Consider the following 27,331-nt stretch of genomic DNA (forward strand, 5'->3'; position numbering starts at 1 on the left):
TATGAAGAATGTAAGATTACTTCTGCCTGTAACAACAGATCAGTCATGTCTGGGAGGCTGGAGAGATACCTTGATCTGGTCTTATGTCTATGTGATACCAAGCATTAAGTCTTTGTGGTGTAATGCTGGTATATGGGGTACTGAATAATACCCGCCATATGGCTTAGGTCAGCAACTCATGATTTTTTTTCACAGTCTCTTTTCTTCCAACAAGTAGAAAGAAGAGGTGGGACATGAAACTTTTGGTCTGCCTTTAAAGGGAATGAATATTTTAAAACTTAGTGGTCTGTTTTCTATTTCTTCATTTACATAGGTTTTAGGTAGGTCTTTGGTGCCGACATCATAAAAGTTGACCAATAATAAAATAAATATCTCTCAGGGTATTTTTTTTCCCCACTACTGCCTGTGGAGAGCCTGCATATACTGAATTATATGACCCACTATCTTGTAGAAAATTCTCTGTGGGCGTTTTAAAAGTTTTGAATTTTGACCACTAGAAAGGGACTGTCAGTTTAAAGACAGTATAGAGACAAGAACAAATTGCTGTGAAAGTTTTATTATGTTCCATAACAATCATAATTTTCTTTCTAATAATTGTGAGGAGTGACTGCCACAGATGATAAACATATAGTTGTATCAAGAAAAAATTTTACCTCAAGTAGGAAAAAAATCTTAAATGGAGATAAGGAATCCACTGGAAAGATAATAGTTTCAGATGTCTTTCTGTTGCTGAATAGTGTAACTTCGTGTGGTAGTTTAGCCGTTTTTGGGTGCCAGGTGCCCACCAAGTCGTTAAATCACTACCCCTCCTAAACTGGACAGGGGAGAGAAAAATATAACGAGATATTTGTGTGTTGAGATAAGGACAGGGAGATGGCTCAGCAATTAGTGTCATGGGCAAAACAGATTCAACTTGGAGAGAAAAAGGTTTGATTTATTAATAAACCATCAGAACAGGGAGATAAGATACAAAACTGAATTTAAAACACCTCCCCTCACCCCTCCCTCTTCCCAGGACTCTCCTGCCTCCCACCCCCATCAGTGCAGGGGTTACAGTCAGTTCATTACAGATGGACTTTGCTGCTGCTGCTTCTCAGGGGGAGGCCTCATCACACTTCCCACTGCTACACTCTGGGATTCCTCCCAGGGGAGACAGTCCTCCATGAACTTCTCCAATGTGAGTCCTTCCCATGGGCCACAGATCTTCACAAACTGCCCCAGCATGGGGACTCCCACAGGGGCAGCTCCTCACACCCTGCCCCAACGTGGGTCATCCACTGGGAGAACAGTCCTTCAGGTACTGACTGCTCCAGCCTGAGTCCTTCACAGGATCACAAGTCCTGACAGCAAACCTGCTCTGGTGTGGGCTCTTCTCTCCCCATGGGCTTCCACGTCCTGTCAGGAACTTGCTCCAGGGAGTCACAGCCTCCTTCTGGCACCCACTCGCTCCGGTATGGGGTCCTACACGGGCTGTGAGTGGATCTCTGCTCCCTGGTGACCTCATGGACTGCAGGGGCATAGCTGCCTCACCATAGTCTTCACCACAGATCACAGGGGAGTCTTTCAGGGCCTAAGCACACTCCTCCCTCTCCTTCTACACTGACCTTGGTGTCTGTAGAAATGTTTTCACATTCTCACTCCCTGTTGCTGCTGCAATTCAGCAACTTCTCCTTCTGAAATGTGTTGATCACAGAGGTGTTACCTCAGTCACTAGTTGGCCAGGCCTTGGTCAGCTGTGGGTCCATCTTAGAATTGACTGACATTAGCTCTATCAGCTACAGGGGAAGCTTCTGGCAGATTTGTTTTAAAGCAGCCACCCCTGTAGCACCCCCTACTATCAAAACCAGGCCCAGCCAAAACTACTACAGTTTGCTCTCAAATGAGTTTCACTGTCCTTTTTTCCAGTCCCACATCTAGAACTTTAAAATTTCATTTTTTTCCCTTCTGCTTTACTGTAAGCAGTCAATCAAGCAAACTCTGCACCCCCAGAGCTATCTTCTATGTAGACTAAAAGAGACAGCAACCTAGGCCCATTTTCCTTTGCAAAAGCCTCAGAATGTAGACAGGATTAACAGTGATTGACAATTTCCCTTCATGTTTGTGAGATTGTGTTGCTCCAAGTGTAAAAATATTACAGTTTCAGTCTTTCCATGAATTATCCTATCTGCTTCCTTTTCTTTAACCTCACAGTATGTCAGATTTCCTTCCTCTCTTATATTTCCTGTCCTTTCTCCATAGCACTGCCATTTATTACTGACCTAACACCCACTTTGTCTTCTGTGATATTGCCAGTACTTTCAGAATAGTCAGCTGCACAGAGAATCCACCTTTTAGCTTGGAGAGCAAGCTCAATATTATGTGAAGCTAGAGCACAAATTTTATAGTTTCTTCCTGGCATTTTGCTGTGGATGTGAAAAATCTGGAGTAAACATCCATAAACTGTTACATCTCTCTTTTTTTAAAAATAGGCAATGATTAAATAATATGAGCAGTGACTTGTTTTTGGTAAGAAAATTTGGAAATAAGTACTATATATCCCAAGAGCCCTATCTGTACAGTGCAGCTTAGTTGGCTTGCGTGCTGGAAGCAGAGAGTGTGAGGTGCTTTATGGCAGATGTATTAGAAGCATGCTTGGTACTGAGGGTGTATGGGCAGAATACAGAGGAGCAAGCTTCTTATGCAGTGTGGCATTTCACAGGATTTACAGGATTCATACCTTCTGGAGGCTAGTATTTAAAATGAGTGTTTATAAACACCTTTATGAAGGCTTATTTTAAAAAGAAATCCCCAAACAGAAAGGCCTGAACAACTTAAAGTGACAATTTTTTTTTCTTTGCAGAAGTTTTAAAAGTTTTATTGTCCCTGAAAATGGAGTTAAAACATAAATTCAGTTTGGACTTTCATGATTGCCTGAAGCAGTCCAAGGCCATGTTGCTGCCAAAGTAGATGATCCCATCATTCCCTGATGCCTCACTTGCTGATCTGATAGAAAACTACTGTTTGGGGTTTTTTTGGGGTTTTTTTTTGGTTTTTTTTTTTTTGTTTGTTTGTTTTTTGGGGGGTTTTTTGGTTTTTTTTGGGGTTTTTTTGGTTTTTTTTTCTGTATCAATAAAGCTGTGTGGCTGTGTGGTTGCTGGCTCACAAAAGGAGTGGGGTGAACAAGCTGATGCAGCAAGGATCCTACAACTGTTGCTTTTGGGAATAGTGTGTTAATGGCCTACATTTTTAAGTCAGTTGGTAACATACAACATTGAAGTAAACATATTTAAAACCAACATATTTGGAACTTTTAAACAAACTTAATCCTGTAGCCTGATGAAACTGGATGTGACTCCACAGGGACTACCTGTTTTTTGGTAAATCCGATTTTCAGGTTTCAGTGAGGAAGGACGTATGTAGATAAAAAGGCTTAGGCCTGCAGGCTCAGGCTGAGTCTACGTGGATCTCGTTAAGTCAGTTTCTTTCCGCTCTTTTCAAGCAGCTATTTGATTGAAAATTACTCCTTTCAAATAAAATAACTTACCTGGGGCATATAGAAGATACACGGCAATGATAGCTGTAAAACATAATGTGTTTGCTTTTTTGGTGCCTATGTTTCCTGGATCTTTAACTCTGTTTTCTTGAACTTGCTTTAGATGATTAATGGATTTATTGAACTTGTGGATCAGTAAATCCAGATGGTTTAAGTTTATATAGTGTAACTGTAGAAAATTAGGCTATTCCTTTTCTGAACTTTGCTGCTCAGTAAAATTTGGATTGGTATGAAAGGCAGATGAAGTTAACAATCAGAAGTTGTCAGTACACTTTCATTGTTCTAAAGAGCTGATTAACTTTTAATCTCTGAAAGATAGTGATGGTTGTGTCCGTGACTATATTATCTGTTGCTTTAGGGAGTAGAATATTTTCAAAAGAAACCAATATGTTGAAATATTTATTTCTTATGTCCTGATTAATTTGTATATGCTGTTTCAATAATACATGCTAAACAGATATAAGTACTGATTTTGTAAAATAATAGAATGACAATCTTCTACCAAATTAAGAATTTATGCAGAATAAATTCTTCAGTCCTCTTAATCTATTGCTGTAAGCCCGCCTAAGCTTGAAATGCTGACTGCACAATGTATGTGTAGAAATACGACTGTAACAGTAATTAAACAATTAACATCATTAGATGTTTTAGGTTTTCATCATAAAACCCAGTATTTTTGTTTATATTATGTATTTCATGGGAGTATTGTGCAAGGTTAATTGATATCCTATAAACAGGAACTCTAGTAAAACCTTCAAATGTTTGAAAAGTGGGACCAACTGTCTTATTTTCTTGTAGGTGTAATCAAGGTTAATATAGACTTTTTTTTTTTCCCAATTTCAGAAAGAGAATATGTTTTTTTGACAAAATTGTTGGTTTAGCACTTTGATTTCAACCAGGTTTTATCCTTTTATATAGTAAAAGTGAGTGCTTTATAAGTCAAGGTAGACTATTAACCTGACTACTCTTTCCACTATACACTAGGGAGTTTGGGATTTTGTGGTTGTGTTTTAGACATTTGGGTATTTTTCCGATTATTTAATATTTTTAGCAGCTTTTGCAACTGTCCTGAATTTGATATACTGTAATTCATTGCTTATCTGTGCTTCACGATGATTGGTAGGATTAGGATTATTTTTATGAAATCCTTTTTCTTGTGTTTGTTAATTGTTACCACTATTGGCAAACTCAGGTGAACTTTATTCATTGTATAGTGTGCTAATACATACAGTGTGCGTGACATAAATGTTGATATACTAAGTCATTGGTCTAAACTTATTGGTTGCATTTGTAACCTTGCTGGGATCTCGAAGTGGAGAGCCTTTTATAGACGTTCACATATTCATCTACTGTGGGTGTATGCTACCAACTATGTATAAGTCATGGGATTTTTTCACTTACGTGGTCATATACTGTTAGTGATTTTAACTTACTGGGATCAGCAAACTGTATTCTGCAACATAATTTTTTTTTCATAAAATTAGAGTTCTGAATAATTTTATTTTCTGAAAACATTGAGACATTTTAAACACCTATTCTTCAAAAGATATAGAATTGTATTGCTTTTTTCATGGGCTGTTTCAAGTCTCTTTTGTTAGTAATTTTCAATTACAAAATGATGCTAACACTCTTTCCCTAGACAATCATGCAGATTTGATTTAGAAGCCTGATAAACTTTATTTTTTATTTTTTGTTTTCCTAAAACTGGAAATGTTTTACATTTTTATTATTTCTTTGCACAGTCATTGTAGTAACTTCAGGTCAACACTGAGTAGTATAACAGTAATAGCAAAATTGAAAGCAAAAAGGCTTCAAAATGTTTACTTTATTTGAAAACAAAATTTTTAAAAATGTCAGTGGAGATCTCTTCATTTGCTCTTGGTGATTAGAATCAGCTTCTGCTACTTTCACTTTGTTATTTTTGTCTCAGTTTATACATCGAAATAATGTAATTAATGCAAGATGTTATGTGTATTCAGAGAAGACAGTAAAAAAGTACGGGGAAATACATAGAATGGAGGCCCAGGTTATTGAAGTGTATTTATTTATCCTTCCAGATTGTTATTATCAGTTCTGGTTCCTTTATTTTTCCACTTCCCTTATCCTTCTCTGGCTCATGTTTAGTTTTCCCCTGTTTTGTTCCTCTTCCTACTCCAGGAGGTCTTAAGTGGAGCAAAGATTCATGGTGTATATTCACTGCCCTTTAAATGGATTTAACCCTTAACTTAATCTTGGTGAAGTTAAGTTGTTGACTGAATCTTTTAATAGGAAGACTTTGACAGTGAGACTGCTTTTTTCCTTCATAAAAATAATCACTTGATATCTAGCATTGAATTTAGGGAGTATGTGCTGATTTGTTAAGTAAGCCTGCTGTTCAGCAGGCTCCCTTCCAGAGGAAGAACTGGAGTTGGTTTTTAGGGAGCAGAAGAGATTTCTGAGGGGAGCTGTCCTTCAAGAAAGAGGGGTTGAGTGGAAGCTAGCATACTATGAATATGGAGCCAAACTTTTTATTCCCAGTCAGGAAAAAAAAGCTAATTCTGCTGTTGATTAGAATATCTGAGGGAAATGGGTCATGCGAGATATACAGGAAAGTGAAACTGACTGCAGAGATTTGTTTTTCCATGAGACATCCTGTTGTTTCTGTTTCCTTTTGATGATTATTCACCATCATTTAGCCATTTTAGTTTTGTCAGGCTTCAGTGATTACTCAACTCTCCAGCTTAGTTCAAAAGTTTATTCCCTACGGGTTTTGCATCAAGTCTGACAGAGTCTTGTGTTCCATTCTTTTATAGACACAGCTTTTATTGTCATTGCATTGCCTCAGCCACTAGACAGTTGGCTCATAATATGCAACAGACAGTAAAGTAAAACTACCCACAAAACCAGCTCTTACAGAAAGGAAGAATGGCATATAATATTAAAAGTACAGGTAGTGTTTAATTTATTGCTTTCTGGAATTGAGACAGTTTAGGCATGTAGAGGCAGGAGTTAGCATTCCTATTGCTTCTGGAAAAGGTACTATCAGCGTTGGAAATACTAGCAGTATTTTTCCATTTCTGTTGTTCAGCAAAGTATCTGCTTTAAAGCAGCATCTTGAATTTTCTGGAACAAACCCAGAATTAGGGAATTTTTAAATCCATCTGTCTGACATTGAGATAATAAATGATGACGTTTATTTTCAGATGTCTCTGGAACTAGATGTTGAAAAGCAGGTACATAAAAGTGCAACTCAAAGGCATGAGGATATTGACTGTTTTTTGCAGTGCTTTAGTTAGCTAAAGCTTAGCTCCTGGGCTTATGTTTAAATGTTGATATGTCTGGTGCTAACAACTGGCTATAAAATGATCACTGATTTGTGAAGGGTACAGTCTTTCAGGTACTTTCAGTTACCCCAAAAAGAAACTACTTTGACTAAAAAAATGTACTGGAATTGCTTATATTTGAAATAATTTGCTTCCAAAGCAACTAGCACCAACTTTGTGTAAGTAATCTTGCCCATCCTTATTTGGTAACATTTACAGTCATAAAATAACATTATGTTGATCCAGAATCAGTCACTCAGACTGATTTGTATCACATTGTGTTTGCCTTGGGCTTTGTATAGCTTGTATATTAATTTCTCTGCATATTATTGTTAGTCTTCATAGTCACACTAAATGGTGGAATAAAATAACAGAACTATCTGAAATATTTATAACAATTTAATTTCTGTAATTTTTCTTCAGCTATAATCCTCTGATAATCATGGAGCCATATTTCGCTGGTTTTAATCACGTGCAGCGGGACTATGAAGTTACTCTTGAACTCACAAGTGAGGAGACTCAAAAAACTAGAAATGCACAAAATTCAAGGACAGGATCTTATGGTGTCAGTATTAGAGTCCAAGGAATTGATGGACATCCTTATATAGTGCTAAACAATACAGAAGGATGTTTGTCAGAAAATCCTCCTCCTGGAAAAGAACAGCACGTCATTTCTCAAACTGTAAGCAAGCCAGCCACAGACTCCAATACTGCTTTTAAGTTGGAGGACAGAAACAGTGAACACACAAAGTTTTCTGGAACACAGCACATGCAACCCTGTAAAAGCCTAAAGATAACTAATCTGGATGAGGAGGAAAATGGAATATCAGATTTCAAAGATGAGACAATAAAATCCTCAATTTTGTTGAACTTTCAAAGACACCCTGAAATTTTAAAGCCTTATGATCCTGAAAAAAATAACTTGAACTTGGATAGTTGCCAGTCTTCAGTGTGCAGTAAATCTAAATCTTTTACAGATGAAAAAACTGAAGGAAAGCCTTGGATTTCCTCATCTAAAGTAGTGTCCCTACAGAAAACAAATACATATCTTTCAGAGCCAACCAAAGCAAATTCAAAAAAGATACAACTGAACAGGTCAGTAGAAGACCAAAATAAGCAGCTGTTGGATTGTCCCAGTAGCACAGTCCGTCCTAATGAAGTGTGTGTTTTAGAATCATTTTCATCTACAGGAGGATCCCCATGTGTTAGTCCTACTGCTTATCCAGAGACAAGAAAACTTAGACCAGATGTTCTTCCCTTCCGCAGACAGGATTCAGCTGGGCCAGTATTGGATAATTCACGGAGATCATCATCCTCATCAGCTACTCCCACTTCTGCAAATTCCTTATACAGGTTTTTACTTGATGACCAAGAATATGCCATCTATGCAGACAATGTTAATCGTCATGAAAACAGAAGATATATCCCATTTTTGCCTGGAACTGGTCGCGATATTGACACTGGTTCACTTCCAGGAGTAGATCAGCTAATTGAAAAGTTTGATAAGAAAGCTGATCCTCACAGGAGAGGTAGGTCAGGAAAAAGGAACAGAATTAATCCAGATGATCGTAAAAGATCAAGAAGTGTTGATAGTGCCTTGTCATTAGGGCTTGATGTAAATTCAGATTATTTAGGTGAATTCAGTAAAAGTTTGGGTAAGTCAGCAGAGCATTTGCTGAGACCATCTAAAGTTTGCCTTCACAAGCAGTTATCCAGAGATCAAAAGTTACCTTCCAAAGAGATGAAGATTTCTGCTCGCAGTATTGAAAAACTGCAGATTCCTGATAAAGACACTCAGAACAGCAGTTTCAATTCTTTGCAATACCATAAAGAAAATGGAACTGATACTGAGAGCTTGGTCTTTAGGTCATCTACACTTCCAGGACAGAAGAAAACCGAGGAAGTTAGAACAGTAACTTCTACTTTGTTGTTGCCAAACAGGATCACAGTTCCACCTGATTCAGGAGCCAAGAAGATTGCTGTAAAAACGTTTTCATCTGTCCATAATATACAGGTAGTTTAGAATTTACTGTGTTTTCCATTCTGGCATATGAAAACTGTCATGTTGTTAAATACGTACTTTTCTGCACTTCATTAGAACAAACTCCCATCACACAATACTGTCAAATGGGATAGGAGAATTGTTCTGAAGAAATGTAAATACAACGATTCCTGCAGTTGCAGGTATAGCAAACATGGCTGGTAAAACAGCTTATTCTTGTGGAAGCAGTTGGAGAAGTGTATTGTAAACAATGATGATTTTTAAGAGTAAATGCACACAGGTAGAGTGCTGAAATAGATGTAAGTCCATGCAAAATTATGTTTTCTTTGCTGTGGACTGTGCTTTTTTTTCCTTGCAGTAAGCCAATATTCCGATGGATCTTTGTGAACTTTAAGTCCGTAGTACATAAATGAACACAATAGTGTACATAATGGAATAGAATGGAGAATTTCAGTTGCACAACTTGTATTTACAACTCTTATAGCATTATATTTTTTGACATTTTATCTTGTCCTTTTAGGCAACTCCCGATCTCTTAAAAGGCCAGCAAGATCTTGCACAGCAAACGAATGAAGAGACTGCTAAACAGATACTTTACAATTACCTTAAGGAAGGGTTAGTAAACATAGTTAACTGTTAAAGAAAGAGACTGTAATTTATCAGTTTATTTTCTATTATATTTAAATTGTAATAGAAAATAAAAGGTAAAAGCTATAGTTACATGTATGTTTCATAAATCTTTTTCTCAACTGTGTCCTGTAAGGCATTATAGAGTCTCAGAATACCCAGGCATTCAGCACTTGCATAAGATATTGTATGGGATTTGATTAAATGTACTATGAAATTTGTGAATCAGAATGTGTCTTGTCTTTTAAATATTTCTGGAGTTAAACTCCATATAGTATGGAGATTCATGAAGAATTAAAATCATACCTTGTGGGAGTTAAAGCTTTTGGGTCTTTTAAACAGAAAAGTGTTGCCTCTTAAGGTTTGACAGAAGCTCTCTTGTTGCTGTGCATTTAATCCTTTGTCCACCTTTTAACTCCTTTACTTGATATTTTCTAATGATAACTTGTTGAAAGATGAAGGAAGGGAAAATTAATTAAAATATACATAATGCACTTACATTTCTTTGTGTTGCTGATGTAGAGAGTTCTGGGAGCTATTGAAGTGCAGTAGTCAGGACTTGAAAAACCTAGTACTAATTACTTCTAATTTCAGTATGTTTTAATAATATATGTGCTGAATACCTGTCTTTCCACAGCTGTGGTCTTGCAGAAGCAAGTTGCAATTAAAGAGTTCAGTGATATTTGCTTTTTTTTAGAAAACACTTGGAATATAAATTTTTAACAGCCTCTCTTTAAAGAGCTTAATGAAATAGTAGTTAAGATAATTTCTGACTAGTTCATTTTAGATTTTTTTTTTAAATGGTGGTTATTTTCAGTAGTTTGAACACTGAATTTGTTTTGATGTTGTACTCTGTATTTTAGAAGTGGTGATAATGACGATGCTACAAAGAGGAAAGTCAACTTGGTTTTTGAGAAAATTCAGACTTTAAAGTCAAGAGCTGCTGGAAAGACACAGGTAAACTATTACATTTTAAATTATTTTGCCTTGTTTCATAGTAATAAAGTGTTAAAACAGGGCTTTAAAGCTTTGGAAACCCGTCACTGACTTTAATTAGACTTCTCTTGTAGTCCCTCAGTAGTGTAGCATAATTGGAATCCTGCACTGAGGTGACTGATTGGAAGAATGTTTGTTAATAATTGATCAAGTATGTAAAGGGGTCTCCCATGATAGCTTCTACGTTTTAGGAGAGAGATGAAAACTTGAATATCAAAAGGTTCTCAGATTGAAGAAAAAGATAACATACATAGCCTGGTGGAGCATCTTATTATAGTGATCTAAATAGATATCTAAGTGGAGAGAGTATTTTAATTTGTAGCTCAGAAAGGCTGTAATCTAGGATATTTTTTGAGCCATATTACAATAATAGCATTTGACAATCTGCCTATGGAAAGGTTTTTGTTTCCTGCTATGTGCTGCACTGTTTTTCCAGTTTTATAGCAAAGTAAAGAAATGCCGAGTTCTTGCAGTGATGCCATGAGAAGTATTAAATGCTTCCTTTTGATGATTATTTTGTCCTGGTCTGTAATTAGTAAAAATGAAAATATAAAGCACATCTTATACAGTGTTTGAAAGTCTGTCTTGACATACAAGCATGAATCCCTTTAATGTCTATTTTGTGTAACTAGTGCTATCTCAGTCAAATTTGGCCCCAAGTACTTGTGATTTAATTCATATGTTGCCTAATTTTAATTTTTCTTTAGGTTTATATATTTTCTGTATTATTGGCAACATGCTTTGAGCAATTACCAAGAAGTTTTATGAAAAGTCATGATTCCTTTGAAAATATTAGCTTGACTTGACTCATGAAAAATCTCTGGTGAGCTACATTTTATTAGCCTTGCTTGTAGCTTTACTTAAGATTTTAAAAATCAGTTGTCAAAGAACATCTTTGTTTTGTGGGAATAAACATCTCTGTTTAATTGTAGGTTTCAGATTCTTCAACTGAAGTAAAAGCATTGGTGGAACAAAAAGCAGAACTTGAAAGGAAAGTGGAAGAATTAGAGAAAAAACTGGATCTAGAAATAAGGGTATGACTTTTGACTATTTCAGATATACTTTTCTAAGTATGTAGGTGATCAACCAGCTGAACATTTTTTGCGTCTTATTCTCTTTCATGTAGATATACCTGTGCTTTTACAGAAGACTTTTTATTTTAAGTGTAGTTTCTCATAGCATTGTTAGCTTTTTCAAGAAATCTCATTTTGATTTTTGAGAAGGAATTTGGAGCAGTGAATAAAAATGTTAAGCACATGCATATATAATATAAAATTCTTACGTGTCTGCAGAGGTAAATGTTTATCTGTTGACTTCTATGAGACAGACATGGAGTGAGACAAACTGCGTTACTCATATAGCTGCTGTTTATTAATTACAGCATTCTTTTTGCTGTATTCAAAGTAATTAAATACAGCCATGCTCTGAAGACATGAGAATAACAGCTTGACTTCTTCTGATTTTCATTTTTAATCTGTGATAAGATTCAATATACTGGAAATTTATTCACTAGTACTAAGGTGACTTCACTTCTCACATTTCTAATAAAAAATTTAAAACAATGGGTTTTGTGTTTTAATAAACATTCAACACTTTTAATATTCGTAAATTAATACAAGCTTCTACCAGTGAAAAATATGAAAGTCTTGAAATGGCTTCTTTCATATAATAAGAGTTAAATTTCTTTATACTTAGACCATTATCTTGCTTAACTTTTGGTATACAAAATTCAGAATCAGCAAAACTGCAAAGAAGAGAGAGATGCCACACGAGCAAGCCTGAAAGATCTACAGTTGCAACTTGATGAAAGTATATGTGAAAAAGAAGCCTTAAAAAAGCAACTGGAAGAAAATGAGAAGGAACTCAGGGAAAACCTGGAGGAGTGAGTTAATTGTAAAAAAGTTATTTGTTAGAATTTGTACCTTTTCTTCAGTCTTAAAAGTACCCATGTCTTCAGAATATATTAATGGAATCAGACAGTGGTGTTTGTTGTTGTAAAAAATGTTTCACTGTTTAAAAGAAGCATGTTTTCAGAATATGTGGAATGTAAGAGAAAGATTACTGAATTTGTCGTCTTCCTTAGTGCAAAGTGCTTTTAATATTTCGTGGTCATAATATGTAGTTCAAGTCTTTAAAATACCGAAACACTTGAATTTTTAGTCAATAATATAGTACCAGGTTTACAATAAAATAACAATATTCCAATTAAGAACTCTGTTAAGTAGATACTTAGTTTTACCTCTGACATTTAATTTTTTGGCCTCATGATATCCCATTCCCTTGTGGGCAACATGGAGACAGATACTTATATCTTTTTGGTACTTGAAAGAACAAATCAATATTTCTACAAATTAAAAAAATCTTGTCTGATATTTTCCTGATGAGGCTTTTTGAAGTGAAGATGGAGCAGGAAAAACACCAGACTGAGATCAGAGATCTTCAAGACCAACTCTCTGAGATGCATGATGAACTGGATAACGCAAAACATACTGATGAAGGGGAGAAAGAAGTTCTGATTGAGGTTAGTTATAAAGTAAGGATGAAGAAATGAGACTTTTATAGAAAGTGGGAACTAAGATATATGCAGAAGAAATACGTGCCTTAGCTTTTCCCATTTTTACAGTCAGAAACAATATACCATTATTAGGTGACTTAAGAAATCATGTTATGAAAACGGCATTGACACTAAAAGGAATTCAAAGTATAAATAACATTGTTTTATGGAATAGGAGAACAAGTAAGATAATGATTTAGGGATGATTGAGTTATCCACTATTATCATATAATCATCTCTCTCAAATTACTGTTGTAAGTCACAGGCACTGCAGTTGAGAGTTGTACATAATTAGATGAATATCTGGAATCAGAAATTGTACTGGAAAACATTATGAAGAAGGATTTTAATCTGAATGGAGGAGTGAGAGAAGAGTCAAAAGTACATCTTCTATAATATTGCTCCAAAGGAGATCAAAGCCAGTGAGCAGCAATTCTTCTTCCATTTCAAATACATATTTCAAATACTCTTTGGTTTTGAGGTGCTGATTTCCTTTCTGCACTTAGCTTTCTGCCTTTGCCACACAGACCATAATGAGGGCCTGCTAATGATGGTGAAACGCCTCAACCTACACTCCTGTGTATTAATTTACAATTTTAAAATTCCACTGCCAAGCACATTTGCTGATATTAAGGTGTTGCATTACTGTTGTATGAGGACAGAGTAAGAAATGTTACACTTAGTTGCAGAGATTTAAAGTAAGTGTTGGAAAATATTTTCTGTTAATATGGGCAATTGAACAGTGGAAAGTGACTGTCTTGGATGGTACTAGAATCCATTTCATTGTAGGCTTTTAAGAACAGAGTAGATGATGTGTGTTAGAAGTGACTTAAATGATACTGATCCTGCTTCAGTACAGGGGAAATTTATAGCCTTTTGGAAGTGCAGTTATTCATAGCCTGAGAATTACAGACTTAGAGAATTCTTGAAGCTGTACATTTTTTATTGTCAGTGTTAATATATTTTGTGTTTGTATACATGCATGTGTGTATTTATTTGTAGGATTTGCTGACTACACAGTTCTTTCCTTCTCAGCAATTTGGAGAGGGGAAATGACTTCTAGCATGAACATGGTGGGAGGAGGAAGGATATAAAGGCATTAACTCAGTTGAGAAACACTGGTTTGTCTTCAGCAGTTGCAGGTGCAACTTTCTTCTTTCCAGCAGAAAAGACAATAGGGAATTATCATTGGGTTTACTCTCTTGCAGTGTGGGAGAAAAAGGGTGTTCTTGGCTCTTGTCTGCCTCTTTGCTACAGAAGGTAGGACTGAGGGAGTTCCTAAATTGCAACCTTGGGTTGGCTCCTGCTTTATTTTCAGATAGCATAACATACACCATCAAAATATTTTCATAGTTTTGCAGCATCAAATATGTTGCTGTGGTGGTTTATCTCTGGCTGTGTGCCAGGTGTCCACCAACTCTTGTTCTATCACTCCCCCTCCTAAACTGGACAGAGGGGAGAGAAATATAATGAAAGAGTTGTGAGTCAAGATAAGGACAGGGAGCACTTAGCAATTAGCATCACAGGCAAAACAGACTCAACTTGGGGAGAAATTATTTGATTTATTACTGAACAATCAAAAGAGATCAGGAAAAATGAGAAATAAAACCCGATTCTTAAAACACTTCCTCCCCCTTCAGTGGCACAGGGGATGGGGATGGGGGTTACACTCAGTTCATTACAGAGGGACTTTGCTGCTGCTTCTTCTCAAGGGAAGGCCTCCTCACACTTCCCAGTGCTGCAGTGTAGGGTCCCTCTCACAGGAAATAGTCCTCCAGGGCTGCTCCATTGTGTCTCTCATGGAATCACAAGTTCTGACAGCAAACCTGTTCTGGTATGGCACCTCTCTCCATGGGTTCCCAGGTCCTGCTAGGAACTTGCTCCAGCATGGGCTTCCCACAGAGTCACAGCCTCCTTTGGGCATCAACCTTCTCCAGCATTGGGTCCTCCATGGGCTGTGAGTGGCTCTCTGCTCCACCATGGTCCTCCATGGACTGCAGGAGGACAGCTGCCTCACTGTGGACTTCACCACAGGTCACAGGATGATCTTTCTTCCAGTGCCTGGGCACCTCCTGTCCCTCCTTCTCCGCTGACCTTGGTGTCTGTGGAGATGTTTTCACTTTCTCACTCTCTTCTGCTGCTGCAGTTTGGCAACTGTGCAACAACTTCTTCCTCTTCTCAAATAAGTTAATAATGGAGATATTACATCAATCAGTAACTAGCCAGGCCTGGGTCAGCGAGGGGTCCATCTTAGAGCTGACTGGCACAGGCCCTAACAGATACTGGGGAAGCTTCTAGCAGCTGTTTAAAGAAGCCGCTCCTGTAGCCCCCTGCTACCAAAGCCTGGTCACACAAAAGCACTACAGTTGCCTCGTTATATTAAAAAATCAGATAGATGTCATCATTCTACTAATCTTAGGGGTTTGTAAATTTTTAGCTCACTATAAAAGCCGCAAAAAATATGTCAATCCTATGAAATGAAATTGGCCTTGGGGAGCTTATACTTACAGGCTTTCCTTCTCTGAAACACAGAACATCCATTGGAGTTATTTGTAATGCATTTGTGTTTAATTTTGTTCTTAGGAGCTGATGCAAATGAAGCAGGATCTGGAAGAAGTATTAATAGCGAAAGATCAACAAGAAGAGATTTTGAGAAAGAGAGAGCGAGAGCTTACAGCTTTAAAAGGAGCACTAAAAGAAGAAGTATCTAGCCATGACATGGAGATGGATAAACTTAAAGAGCAACATGATAAAGAATTGCTCAATCTACAGCAAAGCCTGGAAAAAGCAACAGAGGTGAAAGAAATGATTACAGTTAGTCTCTATGGGAAAAACCATACCCCTCACAGCTGTTGTATAGTAGATGCTTTTGGATAATATCATTTTCTTAGCAAAATAAATAGGTAAAGATTTGGGTTCTGAGATTCTTAGCTGCTGAGAATAAGTTTCATTTCATACTTGTATAAGGTTTTGATTGATTGTCACAGCTGTGGCCCTTTCTACAAGCAATTATTTGCTATGTTTGCTCCATTGCAAACTTTGAGAAAAGATAAATTGGAATATAGTATAGAATATCATTCACTTGTCTCCGGTTAAATGGATTCACTGAAACTTTGAGGATGCCCTGAAGAGTGCTTATGTGCTTTGCCAGTAAATAGTGTTGAAGTTATGGATTTGGAGCTTCTAGCAGTTCTGTGTGGTTCTTTCCAGCCTACTGTTCCTACCTGCAGCTCCTGTGTCACATCCTGTTACCTGGTGACATTGTCCCACCTTCTCCCTTCAACTACTTATTACTAGGTTGTTTTTTATTTTGTGTCTTTTTTCATTTGTTGAGCTTATCTTGTTTACTGAATGGTCAAGCGAATGCCAGCGCCAAGGAAACAGCAGGGATTGGCTGTCTGGAAGCAGGCAGGAGGAAAACAGAACTGAAGGAATTACCTCTTCCAGCATCAGCAGGAAGTCTTTGTAAGGGAGAGAGTAGGAGCAGTTTTCAGATGTGCCTTTCTGTTACTGGTTTCCAAAAGATACTTTTTGTGGAGTTACCTTTGCAGGCACTAGCTAGGAATATATTGTAAGTTTGGGGTTTTTTTTTGTAAATGAACATTTCTCATAAAATATTACTTAGTTGTGTCTTTTCCTGTATCTCCTTCGCTCATTTTACTTCTGCCAAATACTTTGGAAAATTTCTACAAGCCAACTGTGCTTGACCAGTGTAAGTCAAAACTGTAGACCTGGTTTTATGCTTCAAAAACGTCTGTCTTGTACGTACACATCATTGGTGTTAGGTGAGTTGCAGTTATCCTACTGGATGTGACTCAAAACCTAATGTAGGACTGAACTAAAATTAAGCTTGAAATTTGAAAGGTTTCCCAAGCTTTATAAGCTTCATAGGCACATAGAGATGGTAGATACTGAATGACTGAATTTGGATAAAGTATTCTTTTAAAGGGTTACTTTCAAATGTGCAGTTTTTTTCAGTGGTTAGAAAAATTTCTATGCACTGATTTGTTTATGCAGCCTGGGACTTCTACTTGAGATTGTTTGGCTTTGCTTAAATGTGGTGCTTCTCTTTGTTTACATCATCACGAAGATATTTGACTCAGCTGCTTGAACTGAATTAATTTTTTTTTTCTTTGAGAGAAAAGTAGAACATTTAAATTATCGTATTTTATTATACAGTAATTGTACTGACAGCTTAACCTCAGTGAACCATCTTTCAAAGTTACTGCATGGTAATTTACTGTATTTCAATTATGGAACAGTAATTACGACTGACAAGAAATGAAAGAGTAGTCTGTTTGGCATAACAATAACATGGTCTGGGAAATGGCTCTGTGACTGGGTTGCTGTGGCTTAGAGATAGTTATAAATAGCATTTCTTTGCTTGCATGACATAGTCCATCTAATAGTAACTTTAATAAGATGTTCAAATGTGAAATTTTATTAATTAGTGTTGCTCTTAGCACCAGTTCTGCTTTTCCAATTTTATTTCAAGTGATTTTTGTTGTTTTGAAGTAGAACTTTTGTCATGCTTAATTGGAAGGTGTGGGTTTGAAGTAAACTCTCGCTAGTATTAGTACCCTTAATGATTTTTTTTGAACCAACCTGCTTTCTGAGGTTATTTATTGTGTTTGATATGTCATCCATAAGGAAAGTATTACCAGTTCCTGAAGGGAATTAGATGAATAATCTTACATATTATGTTAATTATTGGTTTTATAATTAATCTGGAATACTCAGCAGTGTGTGTGAAAATCATGTTTCATACAATTGAAGCTGCTTGACCTGTTAGTTTTTTAAAATATTATTGCAAGCAGTTTACATTGCTTGCATTTGTATTAGATGGTGAGATACAAGAAATTTACATCAAAGATTAGTGGAAAAGGCCATTCTGTTTTATTTAATGAGGAAAACAGATGTGAATGCTGTAGTAGTGATTTAGCATTGAGAAAATATGGATATGAATGCTTGATAGATCAGACTATATTGGAGCCTGTAGGTACAAGATTGTTAGTTGTTATATTGATACAATGAATAAAGATGTTTTGTGAGATGTATGAGACTGAAAAGGAAGTTTCTGCAGGGGGAGAGGAAGACATCTTTGTACCAGTGTTAAATACAATTTTTTAGATACTGAAGATTTCATACAGGTTGGCAAGTAACGTACAGTGCATTTAGTCTGTGTAATTAGAATGCCACATAGATCTGTTTTGAAAACTTATTAGAAACACACTGAAGGTTATCTGATAAGAGAGGAGGGTAGCATTATTTGTAATGTGTGATTCTGTTCTCATTCTCACTGATGTGGTTGTAGGTTAGTTTTCTGTTTGCTGTTTTGTTTTGGGTTTTTTTTCCAATGGAGATTTTTATATAAAGCCACATATATTAAAATATTAATTTTATTTGCTACAGTTTAGCTTTTTAACTTGTTTTTGTGCTATGTCTTTTGTTTGTGGTGGTTTTAAATGGCTGTGATTGCTCATGACTTCATTGTGTATTAAGACTAAGACCAGACTATTTCCACTTAACAATAGTAAAAGTTTTACTCTTCCGTAACATACCTCTGTGGGATAATAATTGCCTTTTATAACAGATAAAACAATTAATGTATTTCTAATTGGGTTTCTTCACAACAGCAAGTGCTAGAGCAGAAATTACTATTAATTCCCTCCTGGTTTTAATGTAGCACAAAAATTTATATTATTTAATGTGACCCTACAACAGAACAGGCCAGGATTGTACTACTTAACCATTGTTTCAGCAGAATTTGGAAATAGCTTTTGGAATGTAATATTGTAGGCGAAGGGTTGTAGCACATAGTAACTAGTACTGTTCAAATTCCACTGAAATAGTATCAGCTTGGGAGTGGGTTGAAAACTGCACAGCACTGTGAAATTTGTGTCTGCTTTGAGAAGCAATTTGCACAAATTCTGTTGTTCAGAAAAAGCTGTAATTGTCACATTATGAAGAAGTTTATCTAAGACTGACCTTGACTGATTTCTTGAGGATACTTCTGACCTTCTCCTGGACATGATAAAACAGATATTCAGAATTTAGAAGCTGAATCACTTATCAATATATTTAAGAATATCATGAAGCTTGTGGTCACATGAGATTTAACTGGTGTGTGTATTAAGACATGTGAAGTGATTAAAGAGAAGAAGGAATTTTATGAGAGCAAGTGATAGGAACGGCAAAAGATAGTGGTTATCTTCTGTGCGCATGTTACAAACTATAAGTTTGCTTATTTTAAAGAAGAAATTAATATAAAATTTTAAGCATTGTAGGTAAGAAGCAGCTGTTTTGGTAGGTTTTATTCCCCATCTGTGTTAAGTGATTGTGAATTTAGGTGAACCTAGCACAGAGCTGTACAAATAGTTGAAAGCGAACACTGAATCTTTTTCTATCCTGATAATACGGTATTTCTTCTCTATGTGGAAGACTTTTATTAACTTCAAAGAAGCTTAATGAAAACTAGCTTAAGCATTGTAAACAATAGAGATATGCTCTGTGCGTATCCGTCTTGTAGAAATGGCTTGGCATATATTGTTTAAATGTAAAATGGAACATGACTAAATTTATTATATTCTGAGAACCTATTTCAGAGTAATGCTTTACAAACACTGAACAGTGGTTACCCAAGTTGCTCAGGGCAAAGCGAAGACATAACTGATTGTGGAGCATTGCAGAGACACATCATACCTAAAGGAGTTAGATACCTTTGATGTATAGAACTATGAAATTAAATATTTCAAAAAAACCCAATAGGATCACAAACAACTTGTGCTACTCTAAGATGAAATCTTTGGATTATAGTAAATATCTCTTTAAAACAATTTTTTAAAATATTAGTAAAATAAATACATTATATGACAAGAATTACTTGGGCATAAGAACATCATTATACCCTTGTATAGATACAACTATAACTCCTCTGAATCTGTACCCTGAATGCTGTGGCTGAGTCTAGCCCTATTCACCTCAGACAAGATACACAACAATTGGAAAAGATACAGAGAAGATGAACCAGCGTTTCAGATGCCACTGGTGGGTTTTTTCTTTCCTCTGCTTGCCTCAGGCAGCCTTTGCCACCCTAACAAGCCTCTGGAATGTTTGTTTGTTTGTTTGTTTGAATAGTAAAAGCTATTTGATAGCTGATCTAAACTATTCAAAGAATAGTGGAGTGACTGGTCCAAGTAAATGTTTCCTCATTTGTGGCTTGTACATCCCCCTATCCTTTTTAATTTTTTGCCCGCCTTTACCAGCTCTCAAAGAGCGTCATATGGTTTTCATTTATTTCCAGTGTGGTCCTAGAAATACAGATGGAGTGGGGGAAAGCCGGGGAGGATGCACAAACAGAAGTATAATGGTGGAGAAAAGGCTGCAGACACTCCTTAAATAGGCATCATTATTGGAAACACATATTTTAGACCAGTATATAGAGAATCTGGGAGACTTTTCATTTGTTGTACTCTAGGTTTCTGTTCTGTGCATGGAAAGGAAGTTGTTTGGTAATAGCATCATGCATGGCACTTATTAAATGAAATACCAAACAAATTATGGAATATTAGATGTCTTGTCAACAAGACTAATAAGTGTACCTCTAAAGTGTACTGGAGATGTGACATGGTGACTTTGTCACTGGTTCTAAAGCAAACTTTTTAAGTTCCAGCTCCTCTGGTCTTTCATTGCCATTTATTTAATAGGGTCATGTGTGTGTTTGGATGCAGATAGTACTGTGAAACTGTAACTGAGATGTATTTATACTGTATGTAGAGTCATGAAAGCCTCTAAGCAAAACCGCCCTGCAAAGATCTATGATTTAGATTGGACCACATCCAAACAAGACAAGAAAAAGAATTCTATTTTATCTATGATAGTCATGTCACCATTGTGAACCTTACACAGCCAGGACTATTTCAGTTAGTCTGTAGTAGCAAGGGGGCACTTTTGACTGTGGGGTTGTTTCGTTTCTGAAATTTGGCAAGAGTCTGTGCAGTCACACATTTTAATACCATCAGGAGGATCCCTAACCCTTACTGGCAGAAGACAGCATATGCATGTTCAGGTGGTTTGTTCTGTTGAAGTATATGTTTATTTGTGTATGTATGTATTTGACTGTTTAAGTGCATTTATCAGGGTACAATGTGAACACAGAACTGGTTAATATTTTACTTTAGTCTTTGCAACAACTTCTAACCTTGAAAAAACTGTTAGTATAAACCAGTCTGTGATGATACATAGGAGGATAATATGACATTGATACAGCTGCTGGTTGAGAGGTTAATACTTTCCTGTCTCTCTATTTTGTAAACGAAAACCTAAATAGTTTGGGAATTAGTGTTAAGGATGTGACACCATTTAGGTCAGTGAAAATGACGTCTCAAGAAAACAAATCTTGTCTCTGAATTGTCAGAAGTGACTAATTATTAACTAGTTAATAGAATAGCTCTTGCTGAAATGGAAGGAAAGGTAGTCTGCCTTGCCTGTAAATTTGTTCACTTGCTTACTGAATAAACTCTTGAAGTACAGATGAGGATTCAAGCTGGTTGCAATGCACCTCACTTAAAACACACTGACCTTTTAATAAGTAACTCATAATAGTTAACTTCCAAAGGCACAGACATTTGTTAAAGTAGGCTAGGCCTCACTTTGAGGTGACGGGAAGAATTAATACAATCAGTGTAAGGTAGAAAAGCAGTAAGTGAAGCTGTTTAGGCCATTTAGGCACTTTTCCAGAGGCTTGTTAGGGTGCTGCTTGGTTTGAGGCGGGGGGTGGAGGGGATAGAAATAGTCCAGCACTGCTTTGCTTTTAAAGGATTTTCTCATTTCTTTTTTAGAGCTATGAGACTTTATTATCCATGCTATCCAGTGTTACTGTGTTATTTGTCCCAGGGCTTCCGACTGCTTTAAGAAATAGTGTTTGAGGTTAGAAGAACTGTCCAAAGATACACAGTGGGAAACAATCCTGAGGCTTGCTATGTTTGTCTTTTCCTTGAATGTCAGTTTTTGGGTGTAGTTGGTTTTGGTTTCTTCTTTCTTTGGCAATCATCTGTATTTTACCTAGGAAATCAATATCTAGTTGTTTTATTTAAACTTTTTAATATGCAAAAAGGGATTTGATATCTCCATCACTGCTAACCTCTCAGGATTGTCTGAGGGAACTGGGTAGACATGAATCCCTGAAGCCCCATGAAAACTTTTTTGTGTGGTTGAAGAAATTAAACAGCTAGTCCAATGTCAACCTGAAAAGGTGGCTCACAAGACTTTTGAGTTGGTTTCAGCAGACAATGTCTTCCTTGAGAACTTAAGTGTTTCATGCTAGAAACAGAATGAAGTGAGCAGCCACACTATTCCCTTTAAGTAGATTTTAGAAGATTGTCATGTCGTTTGCTTTGATTCCTTAAGTATGAATATGGAAATAATATTTGGAAGTCTGTTACTTCTATTAAAGAACCGTTCTATTTGTACTCTAGCTCATTTTGAATGCAGATTTATTGTTTAGGTTTTTACTTAAAGTATGGCAATTAAAGAACAAACAAGTAGTTGGTTGAATTCAATTTTACTCAGTTGAACTTGGTTCTGAAAGGAAATGTAAAGGTTTTTAGAAAAATAGGATGTTCTGCCTAATAAATGTTGAATCTGGCTAAAATTCAACAACTCTTAATAAGCTGTGACTGACATACTTAGCTTCCACTCACTTTAGCTCTTCCTGTATTTTGTGAAGGAACTCTAAAGGTCCTGTACTGTGCACTGCCAAAGGGGAATTTCTCCGGCTGAAATACTGAAGTCAGCCAAACCCATTTGTTAATGATCAGTTACACAACCACTCTCATGCTTTTGCAGTGTTGAGGGTGTGGTAAAAAAAGGTGTGGAGCCACAGAACATTTTCTGCATTCCTATCCAAGAAATATTTTGCTATGTTTAGATTGAAATAGAATATTTCATTTGCATCGTGAGGTTCTGTCCAGTTTCTTTGGGTTTACACAATAATTAGTGGTGAGAAGATTTTTATGTGTTTTTTTACTAACTGAACTTCATCTCCAGTTCTTTAAATGTTTGCTGCATGCACCAAAATTGCGAGTAGAATAGTATAAAACTGTATTTACATCACAAGATTTCTGCAACACAGGAGTTGGAACAATGTTTATTGTTTTATTTAAACTCGATCATTACTAATTTTAAATTGTTTTAAAATATTTCTGGACACATGTACAAGTATATACTAGGACAAACCCAAAACTTTATTAGATTAATTTCTTGTTAGGCAAAACACCTGAAAAGAGCAGGATGAGCAATGAGAGAATTGAATTTCACTGCTGAACTTCCCTTATGGAGAGTAACTTCCTTGGGCCAGAGCTGAAAACTAAATGCTGTATGCATATAAACTCCAGCACCTGTGACCTTTGAGGGCTTAGATATGCAGATCTGTGCTGGGTAAAACTTAAAAAACCAAATGTACCGACCAAATCAAATAGTACACACACACACACACATATATATATATATATATATATATATATAAAAATATATTTCATGTATCAATATTGTTCAGACTTTTGATCCGTTCCTTCACTCTGTACATACTATTAAAAACTTCTGAAGAAAAAAAATTATATTGATTATTTGGCAAACTCTGATTCCTTTTCTCAGCATAGCTGCGAGCTCATGAGTGGTATTCCCTGTATTAAGTATAGGAAACAAGAAGTAGAGAAATTACTGTCAAAAAGATCTATTAGTTGTGCAGGTTCAAATTGAGATGCCTAGGTTAATGTTCTGTTAACCATTGCATAGTCCTTGGTATATTGGAGGTACAATTTGTGGTGACTTCAATTGCAACTGTGCACTCAAGACTTTGGAAACCAAACTCTAGTGTCTCAAATCAAGTACGAGTTAAGAAGCATGCAGTTATTGTTCCCCTCTTGAAAGTTTCGGTTGAGTGACTTGCCTAAGGACCTCTTTGACAGAGACAGGAACAGACTCCAGATTCTCTAGGGCTCTATTTAGGAACCTATCAAACTATCCTTTCTCTTACTGCTTCGCTCATTTCTGCAGCAACAGTCTCTTTCACTGGAAACTCTTGGCTTGTTCTCAGGTTGATTGGATAATCTTTTAAGCTTAGAATTAAAACTTCTGAGAACTGTTAAAAGACTTCAAGGATTATTGACCAGCATAGGTTAGTTTCCTACATGTATGATCTTTTTTTGTGGTCAGATTTTTTTTTGCAGCAGCAGCAGCAGAGCTTTTCTTTGCGATTAGATGACTTGTTATTTGTCATGGTTTTTTGTCCACTGCTGGGCTAATAAGTAAAGGTACTACGTGTGCTCTGTGGCACAGTGACTGTCAGAATGCAGAAGCTTGTCTTCAGGCAGTTACAGAGGACTTTGTATTGTGGGACCTCATCATTACAGCTATAAAGGTGACTTTTCTCTTTTTTCAGCCTTTTTTCAGAAATTTGCAACCTAATTACAGCTTGTTTTACCTAATCTCTGTATTTTAAGTCTGGTGGTAAGGCTTGTTTAGTCTGAAATCATGACTTTGAACATGATAAAATTCAAAAAAGCATAATAAAACATTTCATGTATTTAAAAACAATAAACAAGAAGATATGATTGTGTTTAAGAGTCCACAAGAATGTGGAGTTTAAGAAGAAGATATTATTCCTTCAGAGAATAAAGAGATGGAAATCTGAATGTGAAACAGACTAAACATAGGGAATAGAAGGCACTGAAGGTTCTGGAAGACAGAATGAGGACACACGGGATGAAAGGAAAGACAAAACAAGTACAGGCAAACAAACATAACAAGGAAAATAACGATGAGGTTTTTACCGGAGATAAATATGATTCCATAACATAATATAGTGAATAAATTGGTTTACTAAAACATACTACCACAACTAGCAAGTGAGAGTGAAAGGAAATGAATGTGTTTTATATATAATAGGGAAGAAACTGCAGTCTTGGAGTTGAGATACCTTAATTTTAAGGTGCAAAGAGCTCACTGCAATGCTTGATACAATTATTCCCTCCACACACCCCCCCCACTCATGTTTTTTGAGGTGTTTGGGTCTTTTTGTTGTTCATTTGGTTTGGATTTTTTGTATGGAAAATACATCTGAATATACAGTATTTTTGTCTTCAAGAATCTTGTTTAATCATTGTAGTCTGTAAATGTGCTGTGCATGGGTTCAGGTACATAATCTCATTTCACCTTTCTGAAGAGGCTGATCCACAATTCTGTAAACAAAAGATCATGTTCTGTTAACAACATGTTTGTTAATATTTCATATTCAACTTAAATCATTACTTTGTGACCTTTACCCAGTTCTGTAACTGGGTTAAATGAATATAAATGTAGTTAAAATGGTTGCCAAAAACATACCAACATCCCCAGATATTAACTAGTTATGTAAAGGATTTGTGAATGGGTACTAGCAGGAGTCATTAATTGATGGAATGTCATTAAGCCTTAAGGACCTTTTGTTGTCTTACACTGTTTACGTACAGCACCATTACAAATAAGTCATGTGTGGACTGAAGGATATAGATTCACAGCACAATCTGTACGTGTGAGTTCTCCCTGTCTGGCTTTTTTCGTCATTTGTACTTATTAGCCCTATAGTGCTCAGTTATCCTTCTGCTTTCATCCTCATCGCTCTAACCCAATGCTTTTGCAAACAGCTTTCAACTTCATTTTTGAATGTGTGAACCAGTCACTGAATTTTAAATGAAAGCTCTGCCTTCTTGCTCATGTAGACAGAACCAAAGAGAATAGGATTACCACTGGCTGTTAGCAAATACCATCTGTTGTACAGTTTAAACTGTCTATGCTGTTGCCACTTTTAATTTTAGCCTATGAAGTCCAATAATTGGTCAGAATTTATTAGCGGACATAATACTTTCTCTGTAATTTCAGTTCAGTGATCTTCATATCCTATACTGGCATGTTTTATTAGGGGAATTTTGTGGAGCATCTCCTAGGAACAGTGTTGAATTTAACGTAAGGCCTCTACGTGAGTAGTACTGCCTTCTAGTTGCTTGAGGCTGGTTGGATACACTGCCTATGTGATAGAGTTTTGCCATCAAAAGATGCAACAATCGGTATTTCTGCTTCAACAGTGTCCATGTATGGTTTGTAAGGTGCTGGCCTGGACCTTTCTATAACTGTTCAATATATGGATAGGGATCTCTACAGTGGGTTTTCTCCTAATGGTGTTGCTGCAGAGTGTGTAAGAGCTACATGTCAGTGCTTGTTTCCTTTACATATCCTTTCTAAAGATGCGTAGGCTCTGTTCTATAATGTTCACCTGTCTTTGCAATAGAAGACTTGGAGTGGAGGTAGAAAGTGATATGTGGTGTGGGTGCCAGATAAGACAAACAGTGGAGAATAAGAGAAGGGAAGAGGTGAGGAGTTTTTTGATAGTCTAACTTTTTGGGGCAATATGCTACAGGATACGGTACATATTATGAAAACCTCCAGACACTTCATTTATGCCAGTGAATGCAATTCTCATTTACACTAAAGTGAACAAACACAGGATTTTTTCTACTCAGCATCTAAATTGTATTTGTATGGTTTGACTTTGTTTAAATTTCACTTTCAAATTGAAGATACTTGTGTATTTTTTTCCTAATATCATAATGATATTCTGAAGTTGATATTCCATGCCTTATTTATATAGTACAATTGTTTATGGTAAACTGATTGCATAGGTACACTTGTGTTTCTTTTCAGTCTTATCTGAAGCAAGTTGAAAGAGATTGACACAATACTGTACAGTGAAATGTGTATTGTGAAGAAAACTTCTCTTACTCTCCCCAGAAGATATGTAAGAAAAGTGCCAACACTCCAACTACAATACAATAAAGCTCCCCGTATATAAAGAGAATTTTTCTACCATCTTGAAAAAGGATGTGCATGTACATATTTATTGTGGATATTTTTTTAATACGTACCCCTTCCAGGCAAAAGAAAGGAGTTTTGTTCTCAAAAAAAAATACAGAATTTGTTTGGGAAAAGTTCATTCATGTGAAGGTGTAACCCTTGTAGTGATGCCTTAGGTCATTAAGCAGGTCTGTGGAGTCTGCTGGTCAGCCTGGAACTTTGTCTAGGTGTTACTTCTGTGCCAAATTTATTTCCAAGTTTTAAGATTAGATTAATAAAGATAATACTTGCAACTTGCCCCTTATACTTCTCTACCTTTTATATATATTCACCTAACATTTTGCTGACTTACTGAAATAGGAAGTGAAAAAGGAGAGAGATACTAGTTCATTTTAATTTTAGTGGCAGGAGCACTATCCTAGGATACGTAG

The 27,331-nt window shown here is 36.3% G+C and overlaps 1 protein-coding gene across 7 annotated transcripts in view; it reads left to right on the forward strand.

Moving 5' to 3' along the window:
• CGNL1 (cingulin like 1) overlaps window positions 1-27,331 on the forward strand; it is a 63,475-nt gene that overhangs the window by 8,106 nt on the left and 28,038 nt on the right. For 5 of the 7 annotated variants that reach the window (XM_061999359.1, XM_061999352.1, XM_061999355.1 and 2 more), the window contains exons 2-8: window positions 7,258-8,848; window positions 9,357-9,451; window positions 10,327-10,420; window positions 11,392-11,493; window positions 12,193-12,341; window positions 12,845-12,992; window positions 15,597-15,809. In XM_061999359.1, coding sequence (XP_061855343.1) covers window positions 7,277-8,848; window positions 9,357-9,451; window positions 10,327-10,420; window positions 11,392-11,493; window positions 12,193-12,341; window positions 12,845-12,992; window positions 15,597-15,809 — 2,373 coding nt within the window. In that variant the 5' untranslated portion in view covers window positions 7,258-7,276. The remainder of the gene's footprint in view (window positions 1-7,257; window positions 8,849-9,356; window positions 9,452-10,326; window positions 10,421-11,391; window positions 11,494-12,192; window positions 12,342-12,844; window positions 12,993-15,596; window positions 15,810-27,331) is intronic. The other 2 variants (XM_061999356.1, XM_061999358.1) reach the window with 1 other exon arrangement.

The sequence above is a fragment of the Colius striatus genome, chromosome 7 (genome assembly GCF_028858725.1).
Source record: "Colius striatus isolate bColStr4 chromosome 7, bColStr4.1.hap1, whole genome shotgun sequence".
NCBI lineage: Eukaryota > Metazoa > Chordata > Aves > Coliiformes > Coliidae > Colius > Colius striatus.